The 20,975-nt window shown below is 45.0% G+C and overlaps 2 protein-coding genes across 13 annotated transcripts in view; one reads left to right on the top strand and one right to left on the bottom strand.

Moving 5' to 3' along the window:
* NAALADL2 (N-acetylated alpha-linked acidic dipeptidase like 2) overlaps positions 1–20,975 on the top strand; it is a 466,559-nt gene that overhangs the window by 121,610 nt on the left and 323,974 nt on the right. For 8 of the 12 annotated variants that reach the window (XM_068134602.2, XM_078767634.1, XM_068134603.2 and 5 more), the window contains one exon: positions 20,778–20,862. The gene's annotated coding sequence lies outside the window, so the exon portion shown is untranslated. Of the gene's footprint in view, positions 1–14,947; positions 15,005–20,777; positions 20,864–20,975 lie in introns of those variants that run through there. The other 4 variants (XM_078767636.1, XM_078767635.1, XM_078767632.1 and 1 more) reach the window with 3 other exon arrangements.
* Positions 1,237–2,685, bottom strand: LOC137430468 (protein FAM200C-like). The gene has a single exon (XM_078767023.1). The coding sequence runs from the start codon at positions 2,683–2,685 to the stop codon at positions 1,237–1,239; it is 1,449 nt and encodes a 482-aa protein (XP_078623149.1).

Here is a 20,975-nt window from a genome sequence, read left to right as displayed (position 1 = left end):
AGGGAATAACGACCGTTCGCTATGGTCTCCAGAACGACAAAGCACAAGAGAGAGAAATGTCGGCCAGAGCGTTCTTTTAACGTCCAGGCTCTGACGTCATCTGTCGTGCTTTACCAATCAGCATGTGCCACCTCTTTGTAGTCCATCTCTGCTCTGATCAGCAAGTCCATCTTACCCCGGGCTTGTGCCAATCAAAATCCCGCCCAATCACGGCTCCTCGGGGCGTGGCCTCACGGATCTTTTGTCCTGTGTGCTTCCAAAGTCAGGGTTGTCAGCGGCAGTGCTTCATGCCTGGCTTCGTGTGGTTTTTATATTGGTGTATTTAATGGGCAATTTTGGCTAGTGTCTAGTGCAGGGGTTCTTAACCTTTCTAGTGTCGCGCCCCCTTTAGCAATTGTTGATCGTCTCCACGTCCCCCTCCACCTACATCTGACGAAGCCGCTTTTTGGGGAGAGCGCGAGAGGGGTTACCCCTCTCGCCGGGGGGGTCTGGGGGGTCCCCCCCAGGAAATTTTTGAATTCTAGGTGCTCTGTGGTGCATTCTGAGGGGTTTGTTCATTGATATTGAAGCCAGCCAGGGCTGGGCCCTGGGCCCTGGCTATTGACGTAGATTCTGTTAACAGCCAGGGCCCTAAGCATGGCAGCCAGGGCCGGGCCCTGGCGGGCCCTGGCTTATTTCAAACACTGGATCTGGTACCCCTGATCAGATAATGTTCTTTCAAAATAACAAAGGAGAGATTACAAACCTCGTTTTATTGCATCAAAACGCAAACAAGCTCAAGGCACGGATCGATGAAAGGAAAGGGTAACTACACAAAACACGTTTGTTGAAATGTCACGTCAAAGGACGCAAAATCAATGAAACAACAATTTAGTCACTAAAGAAGCAATGCCAAAAATCTCACTAAATTTTAGTGAGATGGTTGGCACTGCTTCTTAGCTATCAGATCCGGAATTCGTGGTCGCGTGCCAGAGAGAGCACAGCGCAGATCTCCTTCAACGTTCAGCTTGCTTCTGTATTTGGTCTTGACAGCGACCAGCGTGGAGAATGCAGCCTCGCAGAGATACGTGGATCCGAACATCGTCAGAATCCGAACAGCTTGAAGCGAGATCAGAGGATAAACAGGAAGATACTTGACCCAGAATGTCTCCAGGTCCAGAATTTCAAAGTCATCCTCAGCCGAGGAGTTGAACTTCAGCTCCAGAAACTCCTCCTGGACCCCGTCCGAAACATCAGCTACGTCGCATTGGAATGGGTTTCTGATGAATTTCCAGGTCTTTCGCTTTTCGTCCAAGTCAGGAAAGTAGCGGATGAATCCGCTTTGAGTTCAGTCAGATGATCGATGATTTGGTTCTTTAATTTTGAATCGAGAAGGCTGTCCGGAACGGCAGAGTCCAAGTTTGGGAAACAAGCTATGTTTCCGGCCTCCATTCGGTATTTCCAGAGGTCGAGTTTCGCCATGAAGGCTCGAATGGCGTCGTATTGCGTGATAATGTTTATGTGCTTCCCTTGCAGTTTTTGGTTGATACCGTTGAGTGCTTCGAAGATGTCTACGAGGTAAGCTAGAGACAGTTGACATTCTCGGGACTGGAACATTTTGTAGAGATCCGCCTTCCGCTGCACGTCTAGGAATGTTGCGACTTCTTCCCTCAGCTCGTAGACTCTCCCCAACATGTTTCCCTTCGAAAGCCAACGCACGTTTGTGTGGAAAAGCAAGGCTTGATGATCGCAGTCCAAGTCCTTGCACAGCTGTTTGAACAGGCGACTGTTTAAGGCTCCACCTTTGATAAAGTTGACTACCTTGATAGCCAGGTTCAGGAAATCCCTCATTTCAGCGGGCAGGGTCTTAGATGCTAAGGACTCACGATGGATAACGCAGTGTGTACCAATAGCAGAGGGACTCTTTTGTTTCACCTTCGTAACGAAACCCGAACGCGAGCCAAGCATGGCCGGAGCTCCGTCTGTGCAAACACCTACCAACGCGTCCCATGAAAGTCGATTTTCTTCGAAGAACTTCGATACCACTTCAAAGACATCCGCTGCTGTCGTGTAAGTTTCCAGGGGATGACAAAATAGCATTTCCTCCTTCACGCTGTCGCCTAATATGAAACGAGCATACATGAGCAGCTGAGAACACTGAGCCACGTCTGTCGTTTCGTCGCATTGGATGGCAAAGACAGGCGAGGCCCTTATCTGGTCAGTCACTTGTTCTTTGATGTCCTGAGACATTTCATCGATCCGTCCCTTGATGGTATCGTTCGACAGGGAGATAGCCGAGAGTTTGTTCGCACTATCCTTCCCCAGGATGAGCTCTGCCGCTCGCAGTAGACTCGGTTTAATGAGAGTCTGTCCGATTGTATGGCTCTTCTTGTTCTTTGCTACTAGCAGGGCAATCTCGTAGGACGCCTCAACGATCTTTGACGTCTGTTGCCAAAATGTCCCACTGCTGTCCAACTTAGCTCGCTTCAAGGCTTCCCTTTTCGCCACAAAGAATGCCTGTGATTTGTCTGCTAGTTCAGGATGGGTTGTCCTCAAGTGGCGTTCCAAACGTGTTGGCCGCATGGCATCATTGCTCAGAGTCTTGTAACATATAACGCACTGAGGAACCTCTGCGTCACCCTTTTGAAGTGCCACAAATCCAAACTTGATATACTCGTCTTGGTATTTCCTCTTTTTCGCACTCATTGCCATTGACTTCGATTCCAGTTAATAATCTGTCGGAAGAAAAAAAGAAGTGTTAGTTGAGACTGAAACAAACTAGGAATTATATAAGGTGCTATCTTTTCGGTTAATTAATTTTTTTCAGTCGGGGGATTATAATTTCCGTTTGGGGTTATTTAGACTTTTATACTGCCGTCCCGCGCCCCCTCTGAAAATTGCTCACGCCCCCCTTGGGGGGCGCGCCTCACAGGTTAAGAACCGCAGGTCTAGTGCATTGTCATAAGGAACAAAGGTATAGTTTACCGAGGTATTGACACACAGGGGATTAACTAACATAATCCATAAACGAATTAACATGACTCCACCCCTCATGATGGGAACGAAGATGCACCTTACACGACATCCCGGCTAAACAAGTACTTACTACATGGTTGTTGTTCTTCTTCATCGCGACATACGGTGCATGCTAATTTATGCAAATCTACCTGGTTATAAGTTATCACTACCTCCTACAAACATAACAATATGTATGGCTAATAGGATCATTCAGAGCAAAGTATACTCACTCTGTCTATGTCTCGATGTCTATCTCTCTATCTCCTGTACCCATCTCCAGTAAGGTAGGTTACAGGTAAGAGGAGAGATACCTCTCTTTTAACCTCACAGCCCGATATCCTCCTGTCCACAGCCACTCTGCATCCTATCACAAAGCCATCTTCCAATCCAGTTCGCCATTACAACCATCCATTCCACAAGCGCTCACCTTGGCTATCAACCTCCAATACAGTAGTACCTTCTCAAATTTCATCAGAATGTCTGAATACTGTATATTACATCCATTGCACTTTCCTCATCCATTAAATCACAAACTGCCACATAGAACTCCATTACATTTGTTAAACATGATCTCCCTTTTCAAAATCCGTGATGACTGCCTTTAATTAGTTTAAATTTATTTAAATGGTTCCCATCTGATACCTTATTAGCATCTCCAAAATCTTCCCCACACCTGAAGTTCAACTAACAGGTCCTCTGTAGTTCTCTGACCCCCTCTCGATCTGACTACCCTCTCGATCATCATCATCATTATTATTATTAATTATTAAATAACGGTGAACTACATTTGCTAATTTCCTATCCTCTTGTACCTGTCCTGACTCCAATGAGCTGTTAAAGGTATCTGTTAACATCATGCTTATCTGCTCTGACACCTCCTTCAGTACTCTTAGAGGCATATACTGGGCCGGGGCTTTATCTTCTCTTTGCTTTCTGAACAGAATCCTCAACATTAATTTCATCCTGATCCTTAATGTCACCCGTTTCTCTCAATACAATGCTGATATCTGCCAAGTCCAGGATGTTCTGTCTGCTTTAACATTCCAGTTCAGGAGTCAGATGTTTTAGTTTGCTTCTGGCATATAAGGCCCAGGTGTTCCATGTGCCTCAGCTGACTCTCCCTGATCGTAGCTTAATCTTGGTTTTATCCCCTGTAACCGAATTATTGCTCCCATTCAGGAGAGAATCGATGGGATGCATTAAAGACATGCGAAAATGGGAGAATCGGAAAATCCTGGCTTAATATATTTCATTCAATGAAACAGCAGAATAAACGAGATATGGTTAAGACGGAGTCCTACAAGAGCACATCTACATTTGGCATAGGACCGCGTAACTGCGTAATTCAGCAGCACGATCACCGGGATTCTGCAGTGTTCACACAGCAATCTTGAAAGTTCTGTCACTGAAGTCACCCTTACTAGAGTTGTAGAAATTCTCGTGTTCCTTTGACAGTTGAACTAACAGTAATTTGTGAGGCGTATTTGTCTCCTATGAAGCTTCAAATATATATTTACTAATAGTGTGTACTGCTCAACGCTGAGCTTCACATGCAGTGTTTGAAGGACAAATTACACAACGAACAGTGGACAATAATACTGTCGTGTGTCTCCCCTTTAGTGAACACCACAGAGTGACGGATGGCCGACCGAGCTTTAAATCCGAGGCGTATACTCAACTATGGCGGTAGTGACATGCGCGGGTGTACTGGAGGGCAGCGAGAGCTTACCTGGATGGACGGACGCGGCACGGGTTTTTTTTCCGTACCACCAACAAATAAACGGGACAGGACAATGAATTGAAAATGTAACAAATAATGATTTAATGAAAGTAATGCCAGGATAACAAAGAATTTGTGGTAAAACGAATTCCTAATTGACGCTCCCCCATACGGACTCAAATGCAGACACATGGAGAAATAAATGAAAGTAAAAATGTGTGTGGAGCCTGCTACTCCGCTTCGGCTTCCTTAACCGTCCGGAGTCGTCAAAGGTCCCGCGTCCCTGTGCGGGAAAACATGCGTTGGCGCGAAGTCGCGTTCACCGCCAGCTGCCGACGTGAAGCGAACAGGCCCGAGCTCCTCCCTCGTCCTTCCTGCTCGGCTGCACTGAGCCCCGACGTTCCTTTCAGGCGCACACGACACCAAGCACAGCCATCATGAAGCCAGCACCAAGGAGAGGAAAAATATTTGGCCGCTCCTACCAGCCAGGAACAGTGAGAGGGAAATATGTCTGCTCGCGACAAAGCCTGGTCCAGGAGAGAGAGAAAAACCGAGACGGATTCTTCCACTTTACGATCTCACACAAGCCAGGAATACGACCGCCCAGGACAGAGTGCGTCTGCTCGTAATGAACCCCAGCGCAAGAGAGAGTGAAAATGGTGGGACGTGTCCTTTTTGTCCCTGGTGCTAGAATGTTCTCTCTGACGTCTCGCACGCTTCAACCACTGAGCGCCACCCACTCACCCCATCATTTCATAACCAATCCTCCATCGGGGCATGACCTCACGGCCCTCTTCACGCCCATCGAGATGGTTCGCTGGGTGGTGTCGTCGTGGTAGAATGTCCGAATCCGGTCGGCAATCGCTTTATTTAATTTAAGCGCTGATCGCATGACTGGTGTTGTAAGTGTCATAAGGAACAAAGGGGAAACCACAGAGGCAACTACACACAGGGAGTCTACCCTTATACCCTAACTAATTAGCATAGCTCCACCCCTCGCATGGAGACAAATATACACTGGCGCGACATCTGGCCCTACTTAGTTACAGGAAGGTTTGTTCTTCTTTGCGACATTCAGAGCACACTACCCTATAAAATCTACCTGGACTAAGGTATTCCACTGCCTACCCCCATAAACGCAACAATACATAACACGTTAGGGTATAAGTCTTATACATAACACGGGATTTAAAATTTCCACGAATTGGCCCATTTGAAACTCTGATGTACCAACAACAAACACAACAACATGCATTTTAAGGCCATTTTCCCTGCTAGAGCGGGGGTTAGCCTTGCGGTCCGCATGACAATCTTCTCCATGTTGCCCTATTTTCTGCATCTCTCCTTGTTAACCCCCTTGCCCGCATTTCTTCTTCCACCATCTTTAGCCAAGTCTTTCTCGGTCTTCCCCGTCTTCTACTTCCTTCTACATTCATTTCCATTTCATTCATTCATTTTCATTCATTCATTCATTTCATTTCTCAAAGCAGACTAGTTTACCCTCCCAGCCCTTTTTGTTCTGTGAAGAGATGACTTTCTATATTTGTCTTGTTTCAGTCCAAAGGGACGGTTGTTCTGCTTTTGTTTTCTTTGTGTAGCCCCCACCTTGAGTGGCCTTGTAGGCTTTGTGGCAGGCAATATCCCATAAAAAAGGCACCTACCTTATCTTGATGTGCAGGTAGTTGCAGGTTGGTCGGGTTCAAAAGTGTCATCCACCCTCCTGAATCCCAAATTTTTACCATAGGGCCTATCAAATTTCACCAAATTTCCTTTTGTCTGCTGAACTGGTAAGTATGTGGATCCGCCTCCTCTGGTGACCTTTACTACACTACTACTGTTGGCTACGACGGCTCTGCCCCTCTACCGTGCAAGAGCCATCGTGACAAGTTGAGCAGCCGAAACCCCAACATGGCCCATGGGTGCCCATAAGGGCGCGACCCACCATCCATCCTTCGGCCTCCCTGCGAGGAACACAACTCCACCAGTCCCAGCTGGGCAATGTGGTGAGCACCTGCTGCCAACTCCACCATTCCCAAGGCCTCGGACCTAGGGGCACGGTCGGTCGCAGTGCATGGCATCCACATCACGTCCCCTGCACCTCTCACATCCCCCAATCAACTCACATGCAGCCCCCAGTTCCCGCCCACACTCGACTACGCCCAATGTCTAGATGACAGCCATGCTCCCCCAGGAGACTCAATCCGAGAAGACACGGTCCGCACACCTAGGACACCTATAGCACTACGTTGACCTCCAGACTACCCAACTACAACCCTACAACCCTGAGTCCTAAATATTGGCGCTGTCGCCCCGGTAGCCAGTTGAAGGCTGTGTCCTGCTACCCTATCAATTTTTGTCCCAGCCTCCAACACTTTGGTCTTACACACCTGGATCAATAATGGTGCCACTGTGCAGTGTCCACTACGGCCTCACAAAATTCACCCTTACATTTACATCTAACCATCAGATTACCCATGCCAATTATTTTTCACAATTCACTAATTTCACCAAAGAAGGGCGCTTCTCCATACACTGGCCAGCCGAGCATGGCCCCATATGCTTGGCTCATTCCAAATTCCCAATTCTATCCCATGGCTCTCTTCCCAAGCCGAGAGTCCACAAATCACAACAGATCATCTGTGGAAGATCATGCTCACACCATCACGTTCCACAGATGCCCCAATGGTTGTCCAGTAGGCTATACCGTTCCTGTTCATGCGGATCGAACTGCATCCATAGACCAGCACAGCATGGCAGGTCACCACATGCTGGCTGTCCCAGAGTCTCGGGGAGAGGCTGCCAGGCCGCATGCCCAGGTGGTCACCACATCAGGCCCTTATTGGCCCTCCGTGGTTCCGCCACCAAAGCGCGACCTACAACACCTTCTCCTAGTGGTCCTCATTATACACCATCCTAGGTACCTGTGAGAAACCACCTCGGACCCCCGGAGGTCTTAACCCCCACCAGGGTCCCTCGACCCAACTGGCCCGAGACACTCGCTCGGGCAGCACCCCGATGGACAAGGGACGCCACATTCCACCAGACCCCCCCGTGGGGCCCAGGTCGTACCATGACACCCATGGTCGGACCCCATGTCCAAATACTGCCAACACAGCCCCCCAGCCGTCTGGCATAACCCAATTTCCAAGTGTGGCAATTTCCCATGAGGCCGACCCCAATGACCTCTCCCGGTCCGAATTCCGCAGCCCGGGGACCAACTCCCTCCAAGGCTGTTCCCCTTCAGACTCCCATTTAAATATCAATTTAATTTTAAATTAACTTTTTAAAATTCTGGCCTCGTATGTCCAACCGCAGCTGCAGTTAACAACCCCCTCCTCGGGTTCTTCTGCCCCTCCCTGCAGCTGTTCCAAATTTGATAAAGGGACCGCTTTTTCCGAGGCTCTATTTCCCGATTCTTCCATGTCAGAATCGAGCTCAGAGCCAAAACACCCCCCGCCCCCCAAATGGGTCTGCAATTTCGGAGCCTCTGGTACCCAATCGTAGTTCGTGGTGAGGGTCCCTTCTGTCACCTTAATCTCATCCTGGGGATACTCGATGGACTGACTCACCTCATCCCCCAGACTCTCTTGAACTCGATCAATCCCCTCCCTGATGATACTGTCCGAGGTGCTCGTCCAATCCGGTCCAAATTAATTCACATCCCCATCCCCAATCAATTCTGGCCCCAACAGGTTTTCATCTATACACACCTGGTCCGATTCCGTTACACGGACCTCCAATATTCTTACCTCCTGTTGCTCCGCACAATCGCTCTGGTGCTGCACAATTTCCAATTCCTCCCCTATTGTTGCATTGCGACATCCACGCAAGACCGACAACCTTCCAGGTCTTTTCCAGCCAAACATTCCCCATTTCAATTTTAGTTTCTCCTATTTACCTCTAGACACTCTCCATTTACCTCTAAACATGCTGTATTTAAATTTTCCCTTTCCTGTGCCCTAAGCATATCAGCTTGGGTTTCACACTCTTCCATTCCCACTGTTAATTTCCCCTCATTTTGATTCAAATTTTACTTCCATGACCTGCTCTGTCTCCCTGAATTTTGTCTCTAATTTGTCCTCTAATTCACCCAGCCTGTCCATAATTTGACTATCCATTTTCCCTTCTATTTTATCAATTAGTTCCCCCAGTTGTGTTATTTCCTCCATTTTCCCCTCCATTTCATCAAATTTGTTTTCCATTCCATCCATTTGTTCCTTCAATTCTCCCTTCAAACCATCAATTTTATTTTCCATTTGTTCACTGCGCTCATTCTGAGCATTAATTTTCTCACTGATTCCCTTCATGTCTCCCTTCAATCCCTTTGGATATCCATTTTGTTTTCCAATTGCTCACCCATTTCCTTCATATTATTTTCCATTCGTTCATTTATTCCCCTCGTATTCTCTCATTTCTCCCTTCAGTTGCCCTTTAAATCCATTAATTTGTCCTTTTAACAATTTGTACATGGCTGCAAATCCATCGAACCCGTTCCCATTGTCCCTGACTCCCTCATAGGAGAGGAGGGTGAGCTAATGCTCTGGACGGGGGAGGTTTCAATCCTATCCTCTAATCTCTCTATCTCCGGCTCACTTCCATACTTTTCGGAATCCCCAACCTGCTTGGCCATGCCGTTCACATCCGCCATTACGTGCTGACAAAGCGGGTTTTTCCCTTGCGCTTAATTTACCGCAGAATCTTTTTTTTCTTTTCTTTTCGAAAACGAGATGTTGTGCTTCGCACACCAATTTACTACAACATTTGGACACCCCGCCATTACAATCACCTCACCCTCGACGAGAGAAAGACAATCGTTCAAAATTTGGATTCCGAAAGCTGAGCGCAATTTCACCCTCAGTGGGTGTCGAACTCGCAACCCTCAAACACAGAGTGCCCGTCGAGTCCGAATCTCACTCCTAACACCAGTTGTCGTGTGACTACCCTGTATTGAACACCGCAGGGTGATACGGATGACCAAACGAGCTTAAACTCCAAGGTGTTCAATTCAATGATGACTGGCCTTCGTTACACGTGAGGGAAAGGATGACGATGAAATTATGTGGTCGGCTTCCACCCGACTTCCCTGCACCCGGATAAATTATTTCAAACTCCACGGAATTAAAATGCACAAAAATACAGGATTTATTAAAGAAAATGCCGGTCACAAAATAATGCACGATAACACTAAATTCCTAGTTTGAGCGCTCCCACACAGACCCGAATACAGACAAAGTGAAATATAACTGAAAATAAATACGTGTTTGTGTGGCACTTAGCTGTGAGCAGCTCTTGAACCTCGTCAAGAATCGTCAAAACCCTCTCGCGTCCTTGGTGGGAAAATGCGCTCGTTGGCACGAACTAGGCCTCACCACGCGTCCGCTCACTCCTGGCTTCGTCGAGAGCGCAGCGAGCAGGCCGCGCCCATCCACTCGTCGTTCTTGCATGGGAAACCGCAGTTCTCGGTCCACAGTTCCTCCTCCTCACGATCATGATGAAGATGTCGGAACACGACCGTTCACAATGAATCTTCCTTGCGCAAGAGCAATAGCGACCGTTCGCTGTGGGATCCAGAACGAGAAATCAAAATGTCCGCTGTTCCAATTATTTTTGTACTTGAGGCTCTGACGTCATCCCACGATGTCTCCGTGTCCGCTCCTATCAACGAGTCCCTTCTTGCCAGTCCTTGTGCCAATCAAATCCCGGACCAATCACTGTTCTTTGGGAGTGGCTCCACGGCCCTGCCTGATTGAGGTGGTGATGTAGCGGCTGCGGCACCAGCGGTAGTGTTTGATGCCTGGTTTCTGGTTGGTTTTTATTTCGCGTTATTGATTATGGTGTCGATTGCTTGGCTTGGCTATGATGTGTTGTGTGGTGTCATAAGGAACACAGGAAATTATTACACAGGGAATTGCATACAGGGGATGAATTTACCCATAATCCTTCGCTAATTAGCAGACCCCACCCCTCTCATGGGGACGAAGACACAAGCTTACCCGATGTACGGTCTACACAAATTTCCTTCTTATTACATGGGGTTCTTCTTCTTCACCACAGTCAGAGCACACTTATCTAAACACTCTACCTGGCTCTAAGGTAATCATTTTCTGCCCCCTACAAACGTAATAAAAACAACAACAACAGGCATTTTAAGGCCATTTTCCCTGCAAGAGCGGGGGTTAGTCAAGGTTACGTAACAAGGTTAGGTTAGCCCCTACAAACGTAACAATATATATATACAGTATATGTATTGTTACGTTTATTGGGGTAGATGAAAGGATACCATAGGGAAGGTAGGATTGTATAATTGTAGCATGTTAGGATTGCTCTACCGATTGCCATACGAGTTAAAACTGCAATTCTGATTAAAGTACAACCTCTAAGAATGTCATTCTTCAAACCGAGAAGCGAGGGAATGTTAACTTGGGGTTCTTGTCGATTATTAGGATTAATATTTGTTGAGGATTTCTTCTCAGTCACGGGAAAACGTTTTGACTTAAATTGTACATGATAAAAAAAATATACATCCCATTTTCTCTTTCAAAAAGAATAGGCAATTTTGTGCCGGTACCCTGGCTATATTCCAAAATCCTGTTCTGGCTCCAACACCAGGTTGTGTTGACCACTGGAACCTCTTGATGGCTACTGACACTGCTTCCCAATGATAATTTCAGTCAATTGGGACATACAGAAAGAGAGATTATCAACGGATCTGTCTGGGAGCATGATGCATCAGCAGCCACTGAGGGCAGTATTCCCTTGCACATGATGGGAATGACATAAGTGGAATGGCAATGTCCTTTGAGTGAGGTGTTGAGTTCATTTTATATTTTTCGGATAATTTGTCTGCGTGCTTGTTAAATCGCAGACGTTTGAAAATGATGGTGCAGGTTTCAAATAAGTCATGAACTGATAATTGTGCTGGAATATCCATGATAGTAATTGCAACGTGGTATATGGCATTTTAATTTGGTAATAGGCGTTTGCAAATGCGGTCGTTTACTTGTTGAAGGAGCAAAAAACCCCGTCCCCAGTGACGGGAAAAGTTTAAGTTAAATAATCAATTTTAATTATTTCATGGACTTTAAATAGGTTAATTGTGATGCACTCGATAAATCCGGCCTTTTAAATTTGAGACCAATTATTGGTGGCCTGTTTGTCAAAAAATGCTGTATTGGCCACGGCCACATAGCCCATGTTACTTCCTGCACAAAGTTATCTGTTCCCCGAGTTTGGAGTTTGTTGCTTTAAAGATGTGGTTGTTCATAAGGAACAGATCCAAAGGGGGAGAGAGTGAGGGAGAGAGGTCGGGGGTGAGGGGAGAGAGAGAGGTCGGTCGGGAGTAAGGGGGAGAGAGAGAGAGAGAGAGAGAGAGGTCGGGAGTAAGGGGGAGAGAGAGTTCGGGAGTGAGGGAGAGAGAGAGGCAGGGAGTGAGGGAGAGAGAGGCAGGGAGTGTGAGGGAGAGAGATAGGTAGGGAGTAAGGGAGAGAGAGAGGCAGGGAGTGAGGGAGAGAGGTCAGGAGTGAGGGAGGGAGGGAGGGAGAGAGGTCAGGAGTGAGGGAGGGAGAGAGGTCGGGAGTGAGGGAGGGAGAGAGGGAGTGAGAGAGGATGGGAGTGAGGAAGAGAGAGAGAGAGAGAGAGGTTGGGAGTGAGGGAGAGAGAGAGGCAGGGAGTGAGGGAGAGAGAGGCAGGGAGTGAGTGAGGGAGAGAGATTGGTAGGGAGTAAGGGAGAGAGAGAGGCAGGGAGTGAGGGAGAGAGGTCAGGAGTGAGGGAGGGAGTGAGGGAGTGAGAGAGGATGGGAGTGAGGATGGGAGTGAGGAAGAGAGAGAGAGGTTGGGAGTGAGGGAGAGAGGTCAGGAGTGAGGGAGGGAGAGGGGTCGGGAGTGAGGGAGAGAGAGGTTGGGAGTGAGGGAGAGAGAGAGAGAGGTCGGGAGTGAGGGAGAGAGAGAGGCAGGGAGTGAGGGAGAGAGAGAGGTCTGGAGTGAGGGAGAGAGAGGCAGTGAGAGAGGCAGTGAGTGAGGGAGAGAGATAGGTAGGGAGTAAGGGAGAGAGGTCAGGAGTGAGGGAGGGAGAGGGGTCGGGAGTGAGGGAGAGAGAGGTTGGGAGTGAGGGAGAGAGAGAGAGAGGTCGGGAGTGAGGGAGAGAGAGGCAGCGAGTGAGGGAGAGAGATAGGTAGGGAGTAAGGGAGAGAGGGAGGGAGAGGGGTCGGGAGTGAGGGAGAGAGAGAGAGAGAGGTCAGGAGTGAGGGAGAGAGAGAGAGAGAGAGAGAGGTCAGGAGTGAGGCAAAACAACATGTGTGACGTGACATTCCTGAATGTTTGTGCTCCATGTCCATGTATACTTAATTTTAGAATAAATGGTTGTATGAAACATTGTCTTATTAAAACCATTTCCCATTTTATAGTGTCCATTTCAATATCAGTTTGAATGTCTCTTTCAATATCTCGCCAACCATAATATAGACGAGACGGATTTATGAAAAAGGCCATGTATAACTTATAGGCACATTTTGGGGTAAAAGTTGTAAAGATAAAGTAAAAGAGCTGCATGTATATACATGATATATAAATGCTTGTTCAAATGAATTGTTCAAAAATGGCAATTTGGCGGCCATTTTGTTTATGCTAATTAGAAGGTTAAAAACTCAAAATTCTGTTTGGGAACCGGGTTAATCGACTTCAGCAAACCCTAATTATGTTAAAAAGTGAGGTTCCCAACTTTTACCCAAAAATGCACCGAACATTCACATTTCTCCGAAATCCGTCTAGTCCAGAGTGCCTATGCTGACCATAATCCAAGGAAGAGTGTAAACCTGAAGTGTTGTTTTTGAATCACTCACAATGGGGCAGATTTCTCTATCAAGTGTACTAGCTGGGCGGCTTAGCTAAAAAATTCGGATCGATTGTGCCTTTTCCCTTAAAAGCATGAAACTTGGCACATGGCTAGAATACCCGAAAAGAAAGATTTTTAGTCCAGGGGGCATCCCCAATTTCACCCCATATGGCGGCCATCTTGAAATCCAAGATGGCGTCATACAAGACCTATTTTGATGAATATCTCCATAATTAGAACAGATATCAAAATGGTTGAAGTGCCTATACCTACATTTTTAGGGTCTAGGAATCCAATGGCAACATAAAATATTCAATAGTATATGGCAGCCATCTTGAAATCCATGCTAAGCCTGATCTACCAAGCCCCACTGAATGGGGTTGGCAAAAAACGTCTGCTGGCCAGTTCAAACCAATATGGACAACACTTCCAGAGGCTGCAAAGATCTGCAATGAACTTGTTAAGTGTGGGTGCAAAAAAGGATGTACTGGTCGTTGCCGGTGTAAGAAAGCTGCACTTCCCTGTACTTCTCTCTGCGCATGTGATGGAGAATGCAGCAAAGACTAGAAAACCACAAGATGGCACAGTTACAGTCTGCGATGTCATAGACACTTTTAATCACTGAAGAATGCCAACCTGTTAAGGGTATTTATATGCATTCCCAGTATGCATGATACTATGCAAAATTAATATTTTCATATGACTGCTTAATATTTTATGTTACCATTGGATTCCTAGACCCTAAAAATGTAGGTGTAGGCACTGCAACCATTTAGATAGCTGTTCTAATTATGGAGATATTCATCAAAACAGGTCTGTTATGGCGGCCATCTTGGATTTCAAGATGGCTGCCATATACTATTGAATATTTTATGTTGCCATTGGATTCCTAGACCCTAAAAATGTAGGTATAGGCACTTCAACCATTTTGATATCTGTTCTAATTATGGAGATATTCATCAAAACAGGTCTTGTATGACGGCCATCTTGAATTTCAAGATGGCCGCCATATGGGGTGAAATTGGAGATGCCCCCTGGACTAAAAATCTTTCTTTTGGGGTATTCTAGCCATGTGCCAAGTTTCATGCTTTTAAGGGAAAAGGCACAATTCATCAGTTAAGCAGCCCCACTATACACCCTTCCTAAGATTACCATGTTTTAATGTTTTATTAACTTATTTTTCTGCAACTTGTTTATGTTCTTGGTTTGTATCCCACACATTATACACGGAAATCAATCATCGTTATCTAAATATGACGTGAAAGTTATTACTCAGCACTGATATTAGATGTACAATGTGAAAATCTGAAATAATGAAGTATCTAATATAGCATGCCAGGTATCATTAATACATCTACATATTTTGAAAACCTGACGTGCTGGCTAAATTCTGATTACAGATTTGAAATCAGCTGCCCAGATTTAGCCAAGAACACCTGCATTTCCCTTAGTAGCAGGTAAAAAGTTTTTTTTGTTGCCCAGTTTAATCAGTCTACTGTGAAAGTGTTGCCAGCCTAATATTTACTGCATGTGTCTCTTCAGCTGCAGTTCTTGTACAAACAAATGAACTGGCTCGTCAACAATGCCATTATCTGAGATTGGTTTCTTTACAATTGAGTGTTTCCTGTTCATTCGAGGAAGTAGCAAACAGGCTAGGGGTGGGTGGGAGCTATATACTGCCTGATATTTTCTGAATTTGGATGAACTAGAAACACTCGCTCCCTTCATGCGCAGCTTGGTGCAGGGTAGGGTTTGTGTGAGGTGGGGCAAATATATTTTGTGCCGTGGCTAATAATCCCCCTTGTCTGCAGTAACGATAAGAAAAGTACTTGTACTGTGGGATGTGTACAGGTGAAACTTGTAACTCGTCTCCCGCGTTTCTCTCATTTGTCTGTGCTCATGACGTGATGCTGGGTACTAGCAATATGTATGCAAAAGTTGGTGGAGATTTCCCAGCCCTGTGTTTTTTTTCTTTTTCTATGATTTCCAGGCTTGGACACACACACACACACACAGCGATTAATTTATTCAAGACAAAGTAAAGGTAAAACAACATCAGAAGAAGAAAAAACAAGCATTCTGAGTATTGCGCTGCAATACATGTCCCCTACCAAAGTTCAAAGTGCCATAACTTTGTCAAAAATGATCGAATATGCAAATGTATGCACGGTTGATGATGGTTTTCAAACTTGATCTGAGGTATGCTGAGACACGTGTGTCACGCCTCGCCTCGTTGATAAGCCTGCAAGGTCGCTCCGTGGAGCGGCCTGCACGTATTGCACTGTGTGAATTATATAAATTATTACCAACTCACGGTCTGAGGTACTAGCGATTCAAGAGATATCCATTTAAAAAAAAAATTTCGTTTAATAAACGATATCTGCCAAACCACGTGCCCTATCGCAAATTCCAAAAGGACATTTTAGTGTTGAACAGATCTGTGAAGTTTCCCCTCGATTGGATCAAAAATGAGGGAGGAGCTCGGTTTTAAAGGTTCATGCTTAAAAACGGCATAACTCTGAAACCATGTGACGCATGACGTCATGCTCCCTGACTTTTTTGTTCCTCATGGGTATGCGATTCTGCCTGCAAAGTTTGGCCTCGATCTGTTCAGCCGTTGCAGAGAAAAAGGGTTTTTTGTGTTTTCACGAAAAACAATATGGCGGCCGAACCACGTGACCTATGACGTTATAAATACCATTAAAATATTCTACAGACCGAGTCCATCATATGGTGAAAATTTGATCTCAATCGGTCCAATTATTGCAGAGAAAATCTTTTTTAAAGGAAATTCAAACTTAAAATGGCACTGAGTTAAGGAGCATCAGAATTATCAAAGTTCAAAGTGTCATAACTTTGTCAAAAATGATCGAAACGTCGTGAAGTTCGAACTTGATCTGTAACTTATCATGAGGAAACGATGTACCAAGTTTGAAATCATTAGCATTAAGCGTTTAGAAAAAACGTCCGGAAAACTGTTCTTTGCGTGACGGACTGACGGACTGACGGACTGACTGACGGACGGCGTGCAAACCTATAGTCCCCTCCGGTGTACACCGGTAGGGGACTAATAAGAACTAGGCCCTACAATTAAAAGCCAAATTGCACCATGGAAATTGAGACCAGAGAACAAAGCAAAGAGAGCGACTGCGGAAGGAAGTAGGACAAATACAACAGTCAGGAAAGGGCACAGACACTCAAAACTAAAAAAGAGAATCCAAAGAATAAAAACAAACACAAAATCGAAGACAAAGACCTCGAGTGTTTGGGCTCTGAAAACAAACTCAAATTAGAAATGATAGCAAGGAAGTTTCAAATATTGAGGAAGGAAACAACAGGAGAGAAACAAAACCACATGTTTGAGAGAAACCTGAAGACATTTTTCTGTGAATTAGCAAAATAAAAACAGAATGTGTCAACTCCCCCTGAAGAAGAAAAGCTGCAAAATTCTGGAAAGGAATTATTTGAAATTCAAAAAGGGACATAAGGAAGCAGAATGGATCCCAAACTTGGAAAAGAAGAAGCAACATATTGAGCAAATGGCCCCATTGATTTATTTATGAAGAGAAAATGAGAAAACAACTTCAAAAAAATGCCAAACTTGAAAGGCCCAGGCCCTGATGGAATTCCAAATTTCTGGCTGAAACAACTTGATGCTCTTCACAATCACTAGGCCAGGACATTTAACGAACTGATCCAAGAGGAAAAGGCAGTGGATGGGTGACTCACAGAAGGGAACACCTTTCCCTCCCAAAATCAGAGGAAACCCAACTTCCCCACAAATACCGGCCGATGAAATGCCTACCGACCACATACAAACTGCTGACGGGAATCATCACAGAAATGATGTTCCATCAGCGAACACAGCAAGGAGGTTTAAATCTTATTTTGTCACGTGAAATCATCCGAGCATGGGAGAGGGGTCGGACATGGAAACGAATGGCATGAATGTACGTATTTTTAAAATTGGCTAAACATGCAGAAAAGAGGGAGAATCAACACATGGATATACACTTGGCAAGGTTCATAACATGGGTGATGAATTGTCCAAACTTCGGAAATGAAGTTAATTTATTGACAATCGTGCAAACGATTTGCTCAAACCTTCCCCCCACCCCCCAACTGAGTATTATATATACTAGTGGGGTCATCCGTGGGAATCACACGGGTATGGAGGTGTATCGTTGCGATCGGTGCAGCCGTTTGTGCGGTACCCGGGACAATAACGTTAGGCAGGATCCCAAACCTGAAAATGCTGGAGACCAAAGTTCAAATTGGAAAAACAATATAGCCTATTTTACTCCAGGGGGTCCCAGGATTACCCACCCAAAATATCGTTGCGATCGGTGCAGCCGTTTTCGCGTCACCCGGGACAATAACGTCAGGCGGGATCCCAAACCTGAAAATGCTGGAGACCAAGGCTCAAATTGGGAAAACAATATAGCCTATTTTACTCCAGGGGGTCCCAGGATTACCCACCCAAAATGTCGTTGCGATCGGTTCAGCCGTTTTTGCGGTACCTGGGAACGGACTGACCGATGGACGGACGGACTTTTGGTGAATTATAGTAATATAATAGATTATTTTGTGTGCAACTCCCCCCCCTTCCCACGCCTCCTCCCCCCAAGCCCTCTCCCTTCCACACATCTCCCTGCTCTCAAATGTTGTGTTTGTGTGCTTCCCCTTCTCTCCCCATCTTGTTTTCCGCTCCCTCTTTTTGTGTGTTTTGTTTGTCTGGTTGATTTGTTTGTGAAGTAAATGTTAGCTCTTTCACGAGCCTCGATTCAGTATACAAAAAAACAAAAAACAAAAAAAAACTTGTGGTTGCTGGTTGCATAACTCCTGGGAGCATGGCTGTGCCTCTGATGCAGTGTCCCTGTTTCCAGTAAGCTGGTACTCATTTTGCTGACCTCAACCCACCTCGTATAAAAAGCTCGACAAAGGCTTAAACTCAAGACCCTAATGCATAAGCCAGGCACCTTAACCGTCAAGCCAACAACAGGTTTATTTATTCATCATCCCATTGATGTAAACATGGCACTCAGAGAAAATGATGTCGTCATACTGAGGTCTTTATTTTCCAATGGTTCAGAAAAGCATTTTAAAAGTCCATCCCGTCTTCTGTGATCATTTTCATTAAGTGCCTGGAAAAGCTGAAATTTGTAAAGGAAAAGGCCGATGTCTTCCTTCAGTATTTGTCACACCGATATGGGATTGATTCCATTTTCAGCCGAGAGTTCAGCTTCTCTCCATGCTTTCTGCGCAGCTTCAATGGTCTATTGGACATGAACACTAACACGCCATCCTGAACACCCTTATTGATGTAATGAGCCCGTATCTTTCATCTTTCACACTCATGCCTTTAGTGTTTTATAAGCAGGTACAGCAGATGAATGGAGTATTCTCTGAAATGCTCTCTGCACTCTTCGGTGAATTTGTTTCAATGTACATGTCATAAATAAAGATGCGCTGCTCAATGTTAAATTGGCCATTCTTTTTAATACTCGTAAAAACCCCGGTCGAGTCACACAAAAGAGATAAACGTGCTCCTTCTTAGCCTAAAGCTCAGCATTTATAGGATAGAGCAAGGAAAACCCCATTGGTTTGGAATCTATGGGGTTGACGAAATTCCTCCTTAATTGCTGTGATGAGTGCAGAGAGACAAAATATCATAAATGATGGTGTCTCTGGTACCCTCAGTGCTCTGGCAAGTTAGTGAGGTCAGTCGCTTCCCTCTTGCTCAGTGGCTGTGTTTGTCTGAAGTCCAGTTTGTTTATACATTAAACATAAAATATACATGTTTTTTATACATTAAAAAAATGTTCTTTTTAAAATTAAATTTTGATAGATGAAAATGTACCAGAACAGAGGACTGTGCACCAAATTTCAGCTCTCTAGGACGTATGGAACCTGGAAAACGAACGGCTCAAAGATTTGAAACGGGACAAACAAACAAAGTTCAGATGAAGTTAAATGAAGGTGTGTAAAAAAACAACGTGTGTGTGTGTGTGTGTGTGTGTGTGTGTGTTTGTGTGTGTGTGTGTGTGTGTGTGTGTGTGTGTGTGTGTGTGTGTGTGTGTGTGTGTGTGTTTGTTTGGTTGTTAACTCTATATGCAGTTTTCACAAGGTGGAACAGAGCCCACCCAGGTCTGTGTCTATCCACAAAAGTTTGCAATATTCATGTTTCATTCATCCATAGTTGTTTTAGTTATACCAGGCGTTGCCCGGTGCTGTTCTAATCCTGTTGGAATTTTGCAGAAATCAAATTCTGGGTTTTTTCTATATATTTTTTGTGGGGGCCTCAACAACTTCCCTACACCCACTAAATAATGGGGTAGGGATCATTTCATATTGCCTTTCACAGAGATACAAGGCTTTGGCACTATATAGAGCGATTTCAATATATATATATATATTTCATCCAAAAAAGTCCAACTTTCTTTTCGATTTTTTGGCATAAAACACTCCCCAGCAGTCTCTGATGAACCTCTGAAAGTTTGACGAATATCTGTTCGGTTATCTCACATTTATGGCACACATACAAACACACACACACACACACACACGAATACACACACACACACGAATACACACACACACACACACACACACACACACACACACACACACACACACACACTCATACACACACATACACACACACATACACACACACATACACACACTCATAAACACACACATACACACTCATAAACACACACATACACCCACTCATAAACACACATACACACACTCATCAACACACACACACACACACACTCTCACACACACACACACACACACACACACACACACACACACACACACACACACACACACTCACTCATAAACACACACACACACACTCACACACACACACACACACACACACACACACACACACACACACACACACACACACACATTCATAAACACACACACACATACACACACACACACACACACACAATCTCTCCTATAGTGTAGATTTCAAAACTTTTATTTTTTGTCGACATAGTCGAGGCTCGTTGAAGTTAACATTACCTTGAACAGATCAGGACGTAACAGACAAAAACAATCACTATTGGGTTTTTTTTCCTGGAAGAAAAGCGAACCTCCAAGTTAAAAAAAAAAATTATTTTGATAAAAACTTCATATTTAATTGCAACAAAAAAAATCATGTGATAAAGTGTGTACTCCAGTTAGATTTTCTTTTTCCATCTCTTGCAGTTTCTCCTGGTGCCGAGACTGTAGATGTGGACACCCTTGGATTGGCCGATTCGTGAAAGACTGAGTGGTGGACTCTAGAAGTTCGGTAAGTTTATTTTCTTATTTCTCTGTTGTTGAATACTCTGACTTTCACGTCGTTCAAGAAGAAAAAAAATTCACATCGATAGTTCTTTTAGTTTATGGATGAATTAAATTGTA

Source organism: Myxine glutinosa, chromosome 13 (assembly GCF_964187855.1).
Source record: "Myxine glutinosa chromosome 13, kmMyxGlut1.1, whole genome shotgun sequence".
Lineage (NCBI taxonomy): Eukaryota > Metazoa > Chordata > Myxini > Myxiniformes > Myxinidae > Myxine > Myxine glutinosa.
The sequence above is the reverse complement of the archived record's forward strand: the minus strand, read 5'-3'. Positions and strand labels throughout refer to the sequence as shown.